Source organism: Tupaia chinensis, unplaced genomic scaffold, assembly GCF_000334495.1.
Source record: "Tupaia chinensis unplaced genomic scaffold, TupChi_1.0 Scaffold143584_1, whole genome shotgun sequence".
Classification (NCBI taxonomy): Eukaryota; Metazoa; Chordata; class Mammalia; order Scandentia; family Tupaiidae; genus Tupaia; species Tupaia belangeri.
In genome coordinates this window covers 4,063,793-4,079,446 of record NW_006203430.1, presented here as the reverse complement: position 1 = coordinate 4,079,446, position 15,654 = coordinate 4,063,793, and the positions used below count along the sequence as shown (strand labels likewise).

General features: G+C 39.2%; 1 protein-coding gene across 1 annotated transcript in view; it reads right to left on the bottom strand.

Annotated features, from left to right (window-relative positions):
- TWSG1 (twisted gastrulation BMP signaling modulator 1) overlaps positions 1-15,654 on the bottom strand; it is a 57,077-nt gene that overhangs the window by 15,697 nt on the left and 25,726 nt on the right. The window contains exon 2 of the mRNA XM_006164024.3: positions 9,121-9,220. Coding sequence (XP_006164086.1) covers positions 9,121-9,220 — 100 coding nt within the window. The remainder of the gene's footprint in view (positions 1-9,120; positions 9,221-15,654) is intronic.

Genomic DNA, 15,654 nt, shown 5'->3' with positions numbered 1-15,654 from the left:
AAAAAAAAAAGAGAGAAGAGGATAGAGAAAGATAGCAAGTGAACAATAGAGGGGATGTTAGTGAGAAACAGATATGGTTTATTATCTGTTGATGATGACGTGTATAGTATTCTCAACTGGACTGGTCTGGGAGGTATTTCATGATGGGTGAAGTCTTTTAACAAGCAAAATGAGAAATAGTGATTGACTGTTTTAAAAAATTATAATAATAATAATAATAATTATTGGGAAATGCATGGAAAAGACATTGAATGATAAAGCAGGGAGATTGATGTCTCTGTATTGACTGACATGCATGGCATTCCCTTTTGAAAAAGCAATGGAAGTCAATGTAAAGTTATATGTAATCCAATGTAATATAAAGAAGATTATGATGATAATAAAAATAAAAAAATTTTAAAAAAATTTAAAAAAAAATAGAAACATAAACTTTTCTCCCTTCCTGACCCCTCTGCAATTAGAAAATATTTGTGAGCATTCTTATTTTGTGGCAAGAATGGTTATCTGCATAAATTCAGTAATACAATAGTATCTGTTGCCTTGCATCAGAAACTGAATTCTTATGGAGCTTTATGCAAGTAACAGTTATCAAATTGAAATTAACCTTTTTTTTTTTTTGCAAATAAATAAGTTTACACCTCTCTTTAGTTAATGGGGAAATGGAGAGAAAAAAAGTTTCAGAAAAAAAATTACAGTATGTTTGTCACTAGATTCTAGCTTTGTCCCTAATTTTAGCTTAAGATCTTTTGTGAATCAGTTAAATGTGAGAAATAAATTTTAGTATGAAAGGGAGGGAGGAGACAAGGGAAGGAAAAAACAAATAATAGTATGCTCAACTGACAAAAAAATGAGAAGCTATTTAGTGATGATAATGTATATAGTAATAACTCTGTCTTGACTGACATGCATGGTATTTGTGCTAAAAAAAAAAGAAATGTTGTACACTGTAAAGACATGTGATTAAGTGTAAATAAAAAAAAGAATAAGTCCTCTGGGGGCGGTATTTTCCATAATTATTTATTTCTTCCATATGTGTGTGAGATAGAGAAACAGCACCCCCAAAAGGGTCTTTTTTTTTTTAAGAATTATTTTATTTAACCTTATTTATTATTATTATTTGACCAGTTAAAGACATGGAGAGGGAACGTGAGAAACTAAGCTTCCAGGTGCAGGACTCAGACTGTGGTCAGCCAAGTGGGAGTCCAGCACCTTTAACCACCACATTACCTGCTGACCCCGCAACAGGGTCTTCCCCCCCCCTTTTTTTTTTTTTGAGAGGATTTTTGCTATAGGGCCCATGCGCTCACCAGACAGACAGAGAGAGACAGAGAGATAGAAAGCAAGAAATCACCCCCCCCAGGGGGGATGGCCACGCCACAATCCCTTCTCTTCCATTCTCCTCTCGGGATCTTGGGCACGCACGCACACGCGCCCGGCGTGAGTTTAAGCCACTGGGTCTGGGACTCGAACTGCGGTCGACTACGTGGGAGTCCAGCGATATAGCCATTATGCTAATTGCTGGTCCTCCCCCCAACAGGGTCTTGATGCCACAGTCCACACCTGGCCTTCAGCTAGCCCCGGATCATAAACAAACAAGCACGTGGTCAATATACTCAGGGAAATCTCCAGACCTGAACAGGAAACATTCCTGTTTGGGATTGCTTCACAAAGCATTCAGTTTCACTGCTGCACCACTATCTGGTCCCCTAAACTTTTATTTAATATTCTCATTGACATATCATAAATAAAGCATTTCAGTAATTATATTGTTAGGAACCAAAAAGTCAGCATAAAAGAGTTACAGATATAAAAGCAAAATACAATCTTAAATTTAAAAATGGCAATATTAGTAAAAACTCAGTTTTTTTTCCTCTGTAGCTATTTATTAGCTCTGCCCTCTAGAAAGGACTAGAGAGAAAAGGTTATCAGTAGTAGCTACAAGCACTCCTAATGACCACACTGTGATCTCTAACTACCATTTTTCCCAGAGCCAGTAATCCTTGGAGAAATGGTTAATTTCAGACAGCCTAACACAGCTGGTCTGAATCTAACAAAGACAACAGAAATCACATCAGAAAGACTCAAGAGGCTTTTTGAAGGTTACGGAGGCTCCTACTAACTAAATATGTGGCAATTTGAGGGGTGAAAAAAAGACAGCACCCAATTAAAATGCTAAATATTAAAAAAAAAAATGAGGTCATGGTAATACTAGAAAAACAAAACAAAACAAAACAAAACAAAAAAAATAGCAAAAAACCCCACAAAATGCATTGAAGCCTTATGGAATTTGTTAAGGTAAAAAAAAATCAGTACTCTGGGAACCAGCAGATGGCGTAATGGTAACGTCGCTGGACTCAACCACAGTTTGAGTCCTGGATAGGGCAGCTTATACTCACACCAGGTGTGTGTACATGCATGCCCAAGGTCTGAGAGAAGAATGGAGGAGAAGGGATTGTGGCATGGTCATCCCCTCTGGGAGGTGATTTTTCATCAGACAGAGAGAGACAGAGAGATAGAAAGCAAGAAATCACCCCCCCCAGGGGGGATGGCCACGCCACAATCCCTTCTCTTCCATTCTCCTCTCGGGATCTTGGGCACGCACGCACACGCGCCCGGCGTGAGTTTAAGCCACTGGGTCTGGGACTCGAACTGCGGTCGACTACGTGGGAGTCCAGCGATATAGCCATTATGCTAATTGCTGGTCCTCCCCCCAACAGGGTCTTGATGCCACAGTCCACACCTGGCCTTCAGCTAGCCCCGGATCATAAACAAACAAGCACGTGGTCAATATACTCAGGGAAATCTCCAGACCTGAACAGGAAACATTCCTGTTTGGGATTGCTTCACAAAGCATTCAGTTTCACTGCTGCACCACTATCTGGTCCCCTAAACTTTTATTTAATATTCTCATTGACATATCATAAATAAAGCATTTCAGTAATTATATTGTTAGGAACCAAAAAGTCAGCATAAAAGAGTTACAGATATAAAAGCAAAATACAATCTTAAATTTAAAAATGGCAATATTAGTAAAAACTCAGTTTTTTTTCCTCTGTAGCTATTTATTAGCTCTGCCCTCTAGAAAGGACTAGAGAGAAAAGGTTATCAGTAGTAGCTACAAGCACTCCTAATGACCACACTGTGATCTCTAACTACCATTTTTCCCAGAGCCAGTAATCCTTGGAGAAATGGTTAATTTCAGACAGCCTAACACAGCTGGTCTGAATCTAACAAAGACAACAGAAATCACATCAGAAAGACTCAAGAGGCTTTTTGAAGGTTACGGAGGCTCCTACTAACTAAATATGTGGCAATTTGAGGGGTGAAAAAAAGACAGCAACCAATTAAAATGCTAAATATTAAAAAAAAAAATGAGGTCATGGTAATACTAGAAAAACAAAACAAAACAAAACAAAACAAAAAAAATAGCAAAAAACCCCACAAAATGCATTGAAGCCTTATGGAATTTGTTAAGGTAAAAAAAAATCAGTACTCTGGGAACCAGCAGATGGCGTAATGGTAACGTCGCTGGACTCAACCACAGTTTGAGTCCTGGATAGGGCAGCTTATACTCACACCAGGTGTGTGTACATGCATGCCCAAGGTCTGAGAGAAGAATGGAGGAGAAGGGATTGTGGCATGGTCATCCCCTCTGGGAGGTGATTTTTCATCTTCTGTCTCTCTGTCTCCTCCTGGCGTGTGCATGAGCCCTATACCAAAAACCTCTCTAAAGAAAAAAAATCAGAAGACAACAACTCGGAAGACGGATAAAAGAGAAAGAATTAAGTACTTATCTTGGATTTTTATTATTTACCATTTATTTCAGGGTAAACAAAGGGCCTGAGTAGATAAGGGGAAAGTTCTTTTACACATAATAATTTTAGCTAGTAATTGTATTAGTAATGATAAAGACAGAAAATCAGTGTTATACAATTCCAATAAAATAACTATTCAGGTAACATTCATGAATGAAGAATGAAACCAGCTGGTGAAAGGATGGTGGAGACCTTTACCACAAAGAGTAAGATTCTCACCATTTGGGATCTACCAATTGACTTTAGTATTACTAAAAGGAAGATACCTATTATTTGCCTTCCAACGTGTACACTGCACCCCACTTCCCTAAAATTCTGTCTGAATCTTACAAAACCTTTAGATCTAACTTCCAGTCATAGGTGAATGATAGGAAGCAATTGGCCAAATTCAGAATGTGGTTTATTTTCCATCATAACTGACTGGTTTCTTCAAAAAGTCAATGGGGAACCAGCAGTTAGCGTAATGGCTATGTCACTGGACTCCCACATAGTCGACCGCGGTTCGCATCCCGGACCCGGTAGCTTAAACTCTCGCCGGGCGCATGTGTGTGCGTGCCCAAGATCCCGAGAGGAGAATGGAGGAGAGGGGATTGAGGCGTGGCCATCCTCCCTGGGGGGTGATTTCTCGCTTTCTATCTCTCTGTCTCTCTCTGTCTGGCGAGCGCACATGCCCTATAGCAAAAAACCTCTAATAAAAAAAAAGAAAAAAAGTCAATGGAATATTTAAAGCTGGGGGGAGGAAGAATTGTTCAAGAATAAAAGAAACTTAAGAAATCTAACAACCAAATATAGTAAGTGGACTTTGTTGGATCTTGATTTGAGATAAACAACTAGAAAAAACATGTAGAGAGTGAAATCTGAGTGGGTATTAAATCCCAGTGAAGTCTGACTGGGTGAGTAATAAATTAAAGAGGCGTTTCAGGCATGGTGATGACACCATGGTATGTAAGAAGATGTATTCTTTTTTGAGATGCATAAAGTACTTTGGAGATATAGTGATACAATTTTTAAAATAGTATCTTAGAAAAACAAAAAGGCTGGGGAGGATAAACTGACAGAGACAGACAGATAAACAGATGAAACGTGTATGACAACAGATCAGTGGTTGCTGAAGCACAGTAGTACGTACTCAGCAACTCATTGTACTGGATTTTTGTGTACATTTGGACACACAAAAACTGAAAGGGGCTGAACGGTGATATGGTGGTAACCCAACACTTCCTGAGGCTGATCCACAAAGGAAGGTTCTAGGTTTACACCCAGAGCCAAGCTGGATACACCAGGTGTGTGATCATGATCCGAGGCTGGCTAAGGCTGTGGGAGGATCACAGCATGGGGACCCTGTTGGGAGTGTCCTTCTCTTTGTTTCTGTCTCTCACTCATGGAAGAAATTAATTAATTAATTAATTACAAAAATTAAATTGGTGGGTAGAGCCTTAAGGTCCAAAATGATAGGATTTGGTTAATATAATGGACAACAAAGATGAAAATGAACTATGGTGTTACTTACCTTAAAAGAAAGTCAGAAAAGAAAAATTAATTCTCTTACATGAAGGAAGTGGGAGTAGAGCTTGCTAGGTAAGTATGTGCTGAAATCCACGAAGCGAGACAGGAAAGGAAGGCTGTACTCTAATTTGGATCCTCTCAGAAGCTGGTACCCCACCCAGGAAAAGTATGGGAACTGTTTCGACTTAGAAGGGAGGAGTAGCCACAGGTTCACAAAGGACACTAAGAGAACCTAATTTGGAAAAGAGCTGCCTACAAGCAGGAATACTGCTGGGTAGACAGAACTAGAATATCTAAATTTTACCCTAGGAAATAGAAAGATTAACTGAATTTGAAGTGGAAGATAAAGTTACATTGTGAACTCATTTGAAGTTTAAAATTGGCCACTAAATTCTTAAAAATAAACAACTTTTTTTTTTTAATGGGAACTAACCCAGAAGCATAACAGCTCCTTCTAAATCTGCAGAGATATGAATATGTATAATTACTCTTTCTCACTGGAAGAAACAGCTAAATGAAACTGTTATCACGGTGTGATGGTTAAACCACACACACACACACACCAAACACATATAACACACTCACACATACATACACATTATCTTAGGCAAAGTGCATTTGAAAATTTTGGTATCTGTGTTTAAATTAAGTGCTTGTATGTATATATTAGGGATTAATATGGCTATTTTTTCTTTTTTACTTTCATTTCATAAATTAATTTATATTTAATGTTCTAAAACAATTCAAAGCTTCTTTTATTTCGGCTGATATAATAAAAAGTTATAGCCATCAGGAGCATAGAAAAAACCATCCATCTTGGTAGAATAATGCCTAAAATCATTTGTTTGACAGTCATAAAATATCTGCATACCTTCTATATGCCAGACATTACCATATCTGTTAGAGATATCAAGATGAATATAGGAAGAGAGAAGAAAAGACTTCTGTTCATATTCTCTCAGAATTTGCCACAAAATAATAAAGAAAAACAAGAAACTGTATCACCAATTCCATCTCTGAATAGCCTAAGGGTGAAAGCATAGTCTCCCTCCCAGGCTGATATGGCAGCCATGGGTAGTTACACCATTAGGTCCTGTCTCTCCTCTTCCACAACTTGCATCAGGAGATGAGAGGGTTATTCTCTAGAGAAGTTACACCTAAGAGGCCCTGGACTGAGAGTGCCAAAAATTACAGAGGGTGGAGATGAAGATGGAAAAAAAGGAAAAGGAAAAATGTAAATCTTGCTTACTGAATATTTTGACATTGCCCCTCAAGATCCCAGATCACTTGCAGCCAAGCATACAACCATCCCCAATGTCCCCATCTGAGGCAGGAAGCTGGAAGATCCTTTTCTGAGAAAGCTACACAAATCCAAAGGGAACAATCTTTAGACATGAAAACAGAAGACTCCTCAATGAGAAAGGCACCTTATCCTCCGACCATCTTTTACTGAGGTGAACTAGATTCCACACCCTGTGCACACACACACAGGGCTCCCAGTCAGCTCTGGAATACTTAAATTCTACATAGGAATAGATGTCTGAGGGTCACTGGTCATTTGAGAAAACAGAAACAGGACAAGGAGTAGAAGGAAAAACCGAACAGCAACAATGAAACGCTGTAATTAACAGTCCCAGAAAGATAAGAAAAATATCTTACTCATAAACCAAGGACAGTTATATTCTCTGAAAAAGGACAATCAGAGAAGAGATCTTAGAATTTAAGAAAGGTAGGTACCAGCAGTTAGCGTAATGGCTATGTCGCTGGACTGCCATGTGGTTGACCGGGGTTTGAGTCCCACACCCGGTGGCTTGAACTCACGCCAGGTGCATGTGCGTGCGTGCCCAAGATTCTGAGAGGAGAATGGAGGAGAAGGGATTGTGGCGTGGCCATCCTCTCTAGGGGGTGATTTCTCACTTTCTGTCTCTCTGTCTCTCTGGCGAGTGCACGTGCCCTATAGCAAAAACCTCTCCAAAAAAAAAAAGAATTTAAGAAAGGAAGTAAAAATTTAAAAAATTAACACAAGGAGTAAAAGATTAGGAAATCTCTCAAAAATAGACCCAAAATACTAAAAGATGGATAATAGGATAATCTATTTAATAAATTAGTGCTTATATCATTATGCATCAAACTAGTATACTATGTCATTTTATTAAATTGATTAAAAGTAAATACTAGGCTAACTCCATAGCCTATTTGTTAAGGGAGCCAGATCCCACATGGCCAACTATGGTTCAAATCCTGGCCCCAGCAACTTGAAAAGCCAACTGTTTGTATGTCATGCCCCAAATCCTGGCAGGATGAAAAAATGGAGAAGGGACTGTGGTGTGAACACATCCCGTTGTGGGCTACTTTCTCCCTCTCTCTGTCTCTTTGTCTCTGAACAAACATACATCTGTCAATTAAAAAAAAAAAAGTAAATGTTGATTTAACTAGAAGTACTAATAAAACCATATTATGAAGAGAAGATAAGAGAATTAGATCAATATTTATTAACAGGAAGTTAAGTTTCTAAAATCAAAGAATCTAGACAGTAGCATAAGGATATTATTTACAACTTTAGAAGCAGTACTATTTAACAGTGAAGAGATGAAAGTATTGGTCTTGGGGTCAGTACATGGCATAGCGGTTAAGGTGCTGGACTCCCATGTGGCTGACTGTGGTCCTGGACCCACCAGCTTGAAAATCACACCAGGTGCATGTGTGTGCATGCCCAAAACCGCAAGAAGAGAAGACTGCAGCATGGCCATCCCCCTGGAGGATAACTTCTCATTTTCTCTCTCTGTGTTTCTATTATCTGGCAAGCGCATGTGCCATATAGCAAAAATCTCTCCCTTAAAAAAAATGTATTGGTCTCTGAGGCACAGGATCAATGGATTGGGAAAAAAATGAGATAGGATTGTTTTAAGACAAGTATATATATCTATCTCACTTCAATAAAAATCAGAATTAATAGGGGCTGGCAGGCAGTGTGGTGTGGTGGTTGGGGCGCTGGACTTCCACATGGCCAATTGCAGTGTGAGTCCTGGACCCAGCAGCTTGCTTTCTCACTTTCCTTTTCTCTCTCTCTCTCTGGTCAAAATGAAAAATAAATGATAATAACAAATAAAATAAATAAATATTTAAAATAAAAACTAATTAAGACAATATTTCTGTTTTAAGGAGTTTATACTCTATTAGAGGGACAAGCAAAACAACAGTTATAGTAATATTCAATAAATGACCCAAGAGAAGCACAGAGAATCCTGTCTCAGACAAACAAAGGTTTCTGAGAAAAGAGGATACTTGAACTGGAGTTTTACAAGATTAAAAAGAATTAACTGGTCAGAGACAAGATAATGGATGTTTCCACCAGCATTTCTATTCTTTAAGTTTTCTTTCAAAAACACAAATGGTAGCATCCTATATAACCACATTTTGTGCCTTTTTTTTTTTCTAAACACATTTTGGAGACTGTCAGATGTTTCTTAGGAAACATGCTTTTTATTAAAGAAACAAAAATAAAACATTCTTCTTAGAAAAAACTCAACAGTATAACTTTTATAAATAAAAAGTAAACTATTCCTCTTTGGATCCCCCCCTACTTCCCAAGGATAAGCACTTTAAATTTCCTCCCAGACCTTTGTTTATAAAAATATAAGCACACATATTTATACATACTATTCAAGCAAATTAATAATGTAAGATTCTTAAACACATACTCATTTATATACACAAATACATGTATATCCTTTAAGGTCTCTTGAAGTCAAGGATTTCTGATAAGAAATACTCAGAAACGTCCCGCGAGTCAACCTACCCACACAGTCGCAGCACTCATCCCACAGGGCCCCGAGACACAGCATACACTCCTTGCAGCAGGAGCAGTTTCCTTCTCCGGGCCGGCACTGGCAGAGCTCCTAGAAATACGGCAGCTGTTAAAACTTAAAAGTCCAAATAATATGAAACAACTTTTTTAAGCAAAAAGAACACCACAATATTTGCATTTATATTAATTTAATCCTGACATAATTTTTTATTATTTTTTTCTTTTCAGCCCCACTCCGCCCTCCTCCTCATCCCACCTTTTGGACAAATTCAGTAGACCAATATTGGATGCTTACTTTATTTTGAAACAAACAAGTAACCATTTTACTTAACAGTACCCCCTACACCTCAACAAATAATTCAGTATAAGAACAAAATCTGTTTTTTAGTTATTGAAGTCACTGTCCAAATTAAAGAAGTAGTCAACTTGTAGTGCAAGCTGTGGTTTCTCAATCCATAAAGTGCAAACAAAAACATCTTTTAAAAAAATGCTACTTCTGGGGCCAGCGGGTGGCACGGTGGTTAAGGGCACTGGACTCCCACATGGTCAACCATAGGTCCAGTCCTGGACTTGGTAGCATGCTTTTTCACTTTCCCTCTTTCTCTCTTGCTCTGTTCCTCTCTGGTCAAATTAAAATAAATAAACAAGTAAAAAAAAAAAAAAGCTGATGTGTGACTTATTAAAAATTGTATGCTGGGGCCAGCAGGTGGCATGGTGTTAAGACACTGGACTCCCACATGACTGACCACTGTTTAAGTCCCAGACTTGGCAGCTTGTTTTCTTACTTCTCTTTGTCTCTCTGGTGACTGTATATGCCCTGTGGCAAATTTAAAAATAACAGCAATAAATAAAATCATAAATACTTCTTTTTAAAAAATTATATGACTGGTGAGGTAAATTATGTATAAAAAAAGTGGCAGGAATTCTTCTCCCTATATTTCCCCTCTTTACAGGGTAACTTGGATGCTCCTCTGACCAAAGGACAGAGTCTATTTCTTTCTTCTTTTTTGGACAGGTTTTTGCTATAGGGCGCATGCACTCTCCAGAAAGACAGAGAGCTAACAAGAGACAAATCACCCCCCAGGGGAGATGGCCACACCACAATCCCTTCTCCTCCATTCTCCTCTCGGGATCTTGGGCACGCACGCACATGTACCCAGTGTAAGTTTAAGCCACCGGGTCCGGGACACAAACCGCGGTTGACTACATGGGAGTTCAGTGATATAGCCATTATGCTAAGGGCTGGTTCTGACAGTCTATTTCCAGACCCTTTAAATTAGGTGACCTTGGGACTCACTTTGACCAAAGAATTCAGCGGGAGTGACATGTCAGTCCTGAGTCTGACCTCAAGAGTCTTGAGAGTATGAAACCTTTCTCTTAGAACTTGCCCAGTTGCCATGTGAAGTCATGTGATAAAGGCTACACAGACAGGTTTGTCTACGAGAAGCCATCCTAGATCAGTCAGTCTCCAACCAACCAGCAGCTGACAACACACATACAGATGAGTTTGGAAAATTACTCTGCTAATCTATGCCCAAACCACTAAACCACAGAAACAAGAGCTAAATAAATGATTATTGTTTTAAACCCTAAACTTTTGAGTGGTTTGTTATTCCAGAAGAGTTAATATGAGGTGATTTCACATAATTCATTAAAAAAAAAGTAAGGTACAAGTATATTTGGGTGCAAGAAAAATCTGAAATTCATACAGTTTTTTTCGTAATAAGCATTTTCCATGAACTGTGTAAAGCTTGCTTTGTACATGAAGCTTCAAAGCTTTCTAGCTTAGAAGGAACTTTGTAGGTCAACTAAGTAACCTTTTATCTAACACTTAAACCTCCTAATAGGTGATTTCTTATATTGAAGTCTGAGTCCCAGCAGCCTGTTTTTTAAGACACCTCCCTCCTCAAATATTTCTCTTCAACAGAGTCATTCTAATTTTCCATGGTATCTGCACTAGGCAGCTTAAAATGTCTGCCCTACTTGGTTGACCACCCTGTAGTTCCTTTGATTTCCCCTCCTGTGTTCCTACAGCTAAGGTGTTTTTTTGTTTTTGTTTTTTTTGGTTTTTTTTTGCAAGGGGGAGAGGTTTTTTGCTATTGGGCATGTGCACTTGCTAGAAAGACAAAGAGAGACAGAGAGAAAGAGAGAAATCACCCCTTGGGGGTTGGCCACACCACAATCCCTTTTCCATTCTCCTCTTAGGATCTTGGGCATGCACGCACATGCCCCCGGTATGAGTTTAAGCCACCGGGTCCGGGACTCAAACTACAGTTGACCACATGGGAGTCCAGTGATGTAGCTATTATGCCATCTGCTGGTCCCACTACAGCTTTTAATTATATGATCTAACTTCTTTCCCCTGGCTACAAATAATTGGAACAGGGTAGAAAATAGACTAGCTAGTCAGATTCTTTTTCTCATTTTTTAAAATTTCATTTTCTTTTATACGTTCAATCACATATACCATTTAGCTTATAAAGTGATTATTCCAACATGTATACATTTCTCACCAGTTGAGGATACTAACCTCCAACAGATAATATCCCTTTTCTTTGTCCCATAAATGCCTTTTATATTTTTCTCCTTAATGTCTTTCCTCAGATTCTCCTCCTTCACTCACCCTCTTCCCACACGGTACTTCGTATTTATAACAATTTTCTATGTTTCTATATCCTCTAAGTCATTCAGTTTGGACCACAGAGTATGGACACTTGGTATATATTAAGTGGAGACATACAATGTCTCTCCTTGATAGCCTGGTTTGCTTCACTCAGCAATCTTCCATATTCATCCAGTTTCTGTCAAAAGTCAGATTCTCTTCTTTTTTTTTTTTTTTTTTTTTTTGGAGAGGTTTTCGCTATAGGGTGCGTGTGCTCGCCAGACAGACAGAAAGAGACATAGAGACAGAAAGCGAGAAATCACCCCCCAGGGGGGATGGTCATGCCGCAATCCCTTCTCCTCCATTCTCCTCTTGGGATCTTGGGCACGCACGCACACGCGCCCGGTGTGAGTTTTAAACCACCGGGTCCGGGACACGAACCACGGTCGACTACGTGGGAGTCCAGCGACAAAGCCATTACGCTAATTGCTGGTTCCCAAAAATCAGATTCTCTTCTAAGATTTTGAAATTGATAAGAGATTTGTCAGTCTCTGTCAGGAATCTGAACTAGGGGATGATGCAAAGCTGGGACTGGAGAGGCCACATCAGGCCACATACATGGTCATAAGGAGATGAACACTGGATTAAGGAAGGAAAAAGCCATTCTGACTGCTAATAACATTCAAGTTTTTGGTTTAGTCCTTTGAAAGGCCTACCCACACTTTCTGTTTTTAGAGAGATTCTTATCAGTTTAGAGATACATTCTTATCAATTGAAGTAGGCTTTAGTCACTTCCAACCCAAAAAAAAACCTTGTTAAAGCAAAACAGTCTCTCTCTCATTCCCTTCTGCTCATTTTAGATCAAATACTCCCATAGTCTCTTTAATTGTTCCCCATGACATGATGTTAAATTGCATCACCCTGCAATTAGCTTAGTCATTAGCTGAAAGTGTGGTGATCATAAATCACCACCATCACCATCCTCCTTCAGGGTATAATGTAGCCAGCAAAAAGCACAACAGACTGCTTACCTCCCCGGTTTTCTACACTACTTTCTAGAAATAAAATAGCCTACAGTTCTTGTTTGGTTTTGGTAGTAATAGGCTGTCAGTAACTGTGATACTTTCAAACTATTCCAACAGCTCACTTCAGCATGATTTGAAAACCTGAGACCTAATGGGAGCACTAGTGATATACGTGTTTTTAAAAAATTAATTAGTGCTATATTACACTTGCTTCTCTAAGTCAATACTGAGCTTTTAAAACTTAAACACAGGATGTAAGATTTCTCCCTATTAAATTTGTCTTATTATATTTCTAGACTATTAGAGTCAGCCCATTATTTTAATACCCTTTAAAACAAAAAAACATGGGACCAGCAAATGGCCTAATAGTTACGTCACTAGACTTCAACATAGTCGACTGTGGTTCAAGTCCTAGATCTGGGAGTTTAAAATGCACGCTAGGTACATATGCTTGTGTGTCCAAGATACTGAGAGGAGAATGGAGGAGAAGGGATTGCAGTGTGGCCATCTCCCCTGGGAGATGATTTCTCACTTTCTGTCTCTCTGTCTCTCTCTAGCGAGCACATGTGCTATATAGCAAAAATCTCTCTTAAAAAAAAAAAAAAGGAGAAGAAGAAGAGAAAAGAAAAAAAATGCTGAATAAATTTTTTGCTAGAGGGCATATGCACTCACCTAAGAGAGAGAAAGAAAGCACTTCTCATATGGTGTGGTCATGCTGCGATCCTTTGCCCTCCATTTCTCCATCTTGTCAGGATTTGGGGCACACATGCACACCTGCCCATGTGCTTTTTAAGCTGCTGGGGCTGGGATTCAAACTTCATTTGGCCATGTGGGATCTGGTTTCCCATATGCAGTACTTAACCACTGTGCTACAGGGCCAGTCCTACAATACTGATTTTAATTCCTTTCTTTCATCTCCAGAAGTCTCCTATTATTCAGCATTTTCAAGAATCAACTTTTATGTTGTTTACTAATTCACTAGCTTGAGATCAGTGTATATTTATGACCACAAATATGCAAATTACAATATTTTAGAATAGTAGAATTCTGTATACTCAGGCTACATTTGTGTGATGCAGACATTGGGTAACTTTGCTGGACCTGTGAGAAAAAGGACTAACAGGACAGAAACTTACTATGAAGTAGAGATATCTAAGCACAAAACTGTTGATGCCTGATTCAGAGAAAGAGAGAGCAAGAGAGAGAGAGAGAAAGTGAGAGAGAGAGAGAGAATGTCCCCAGTGGAGTGAGGTCATGCCACAATCCCTTCGCCTCCATTTCTCTATCCTGTCAGGATTTGGGGCCCACATGCACATGTGCCCAGCATGTTTTTTCAAGTCACCGGGGCCAGGAATTAGAACCACATTTGGCCTAGTAGTGGGATCTGGCTTCTTTAACTACTAAGCTACAGTGTCAGCTCTTAAATTTTAGTTTAATTATACATAGAAAATATCCCTTTGCTATGTTAGTTTCTTCTATTTATATTATTATTTAAGTGAACTCAGAAGAAACAAATTAGAAAAGTAACAAATTTATTCAAAAAATATAGTGTCTTGGGACCAACAGTTGGCATAATGGCTATGTCACTGGACTCCATGTGGTCGACCGTGGTTTATGTCGCGGACCCAGTGGCTTAAACTCATATTGGGTGCGTGTGCGTGTGTGCCTAAGATCCCAAGAGGAGAATGAAGGAGAAGGGATTGCGGTGTGGCCATCCCCCTCCCCCCGGGGGGGGGTGATTTCTCACTTTCTCTGCCTGTCTCTCTGCCTGTCTCTGTCTTTCTGGAGAGCATACGTGACCTATAATAGCAAAAACCTCTCCAAAAAAAGAGAATATAGTGCCTCTTTTTTTATGAATCTTTCAAATGGTAGTTTGTTAAATGAATTACTCTATATTATTGTAAATAATCAAAAACTTCAATAACTTGCATTAGAAAAATCTGAGTCTTAAATGCACTCAATATGCCTTTTACTATCAGGAATTTGTGAGATGCTTTAAATTGGAATGAAAGAGAGTGATACTATAAGACTACTGCTAACTAACAGAAATGTTAAAACTAATAGACTATTTAGAAGTTGCCTGGGGGGGAACCAGCAGTTAGCGTAATGGCTATGTCGCTGGACTCCCATGTAGTTGACCGTGGTTCGCATCCCAGACCCGGTGGCTTAAAACTCACGCTGGGCGCATGTGCGTGCATGCCCAAGATCCCGAGAGGAGAATGGAGGAGAAGGGATTGCGGCGTGACCATCCCCTCTAGGGGGTGATTTCTCGCTTTCTGTCTCTATGTCTCTCTCTGTCTGTCTGGTGAGCGCACGCGCCCTATAACAAAAACCTCTCCAAAAAAAAAAAAAAAGAAGTTGCCTGAACTTGGGACCAGCAGATAGCTGGACTATCACGTAACTGACCATGGTTTGAGTCCCAGACCTGCAACCTAAAACTCAGGCCAGGCACATCTGTGTGCATGCCCAAAACTCTGAGAGGAGAATGGAGGAAAAGGGATTGTAGCATGGCCATCTCCCCTGGGGGGGTGATTTTTATGCTTTCTGCCCCTCAGATGAGCACATGTACCCTATTGTAAAAATGTCTCTTTAAAACACAAAAAAGTTGCCTGAACTTGCCTGGGTTATCTAGCACTGAAGATAAACTGTATTTCACATCCTCTCAACAGATACCTACACTGAACTTTTACATTTAGTGTTATAGAATAATATACAACAGTAATATGCTTACAGATTCATAACTTAGTGAAAGAATACAAAGTGAAAACTCTAGGAAGAAGAGATGAGGGGGGAAGTGACTTAAAGATGAGCTTTATTATTATATTATTAAAAAGACAACCCAGAAGTACAATGGTTAAGTGCTGTGAAGAGGGAGTTAGATCTCACATGGTCAACCAC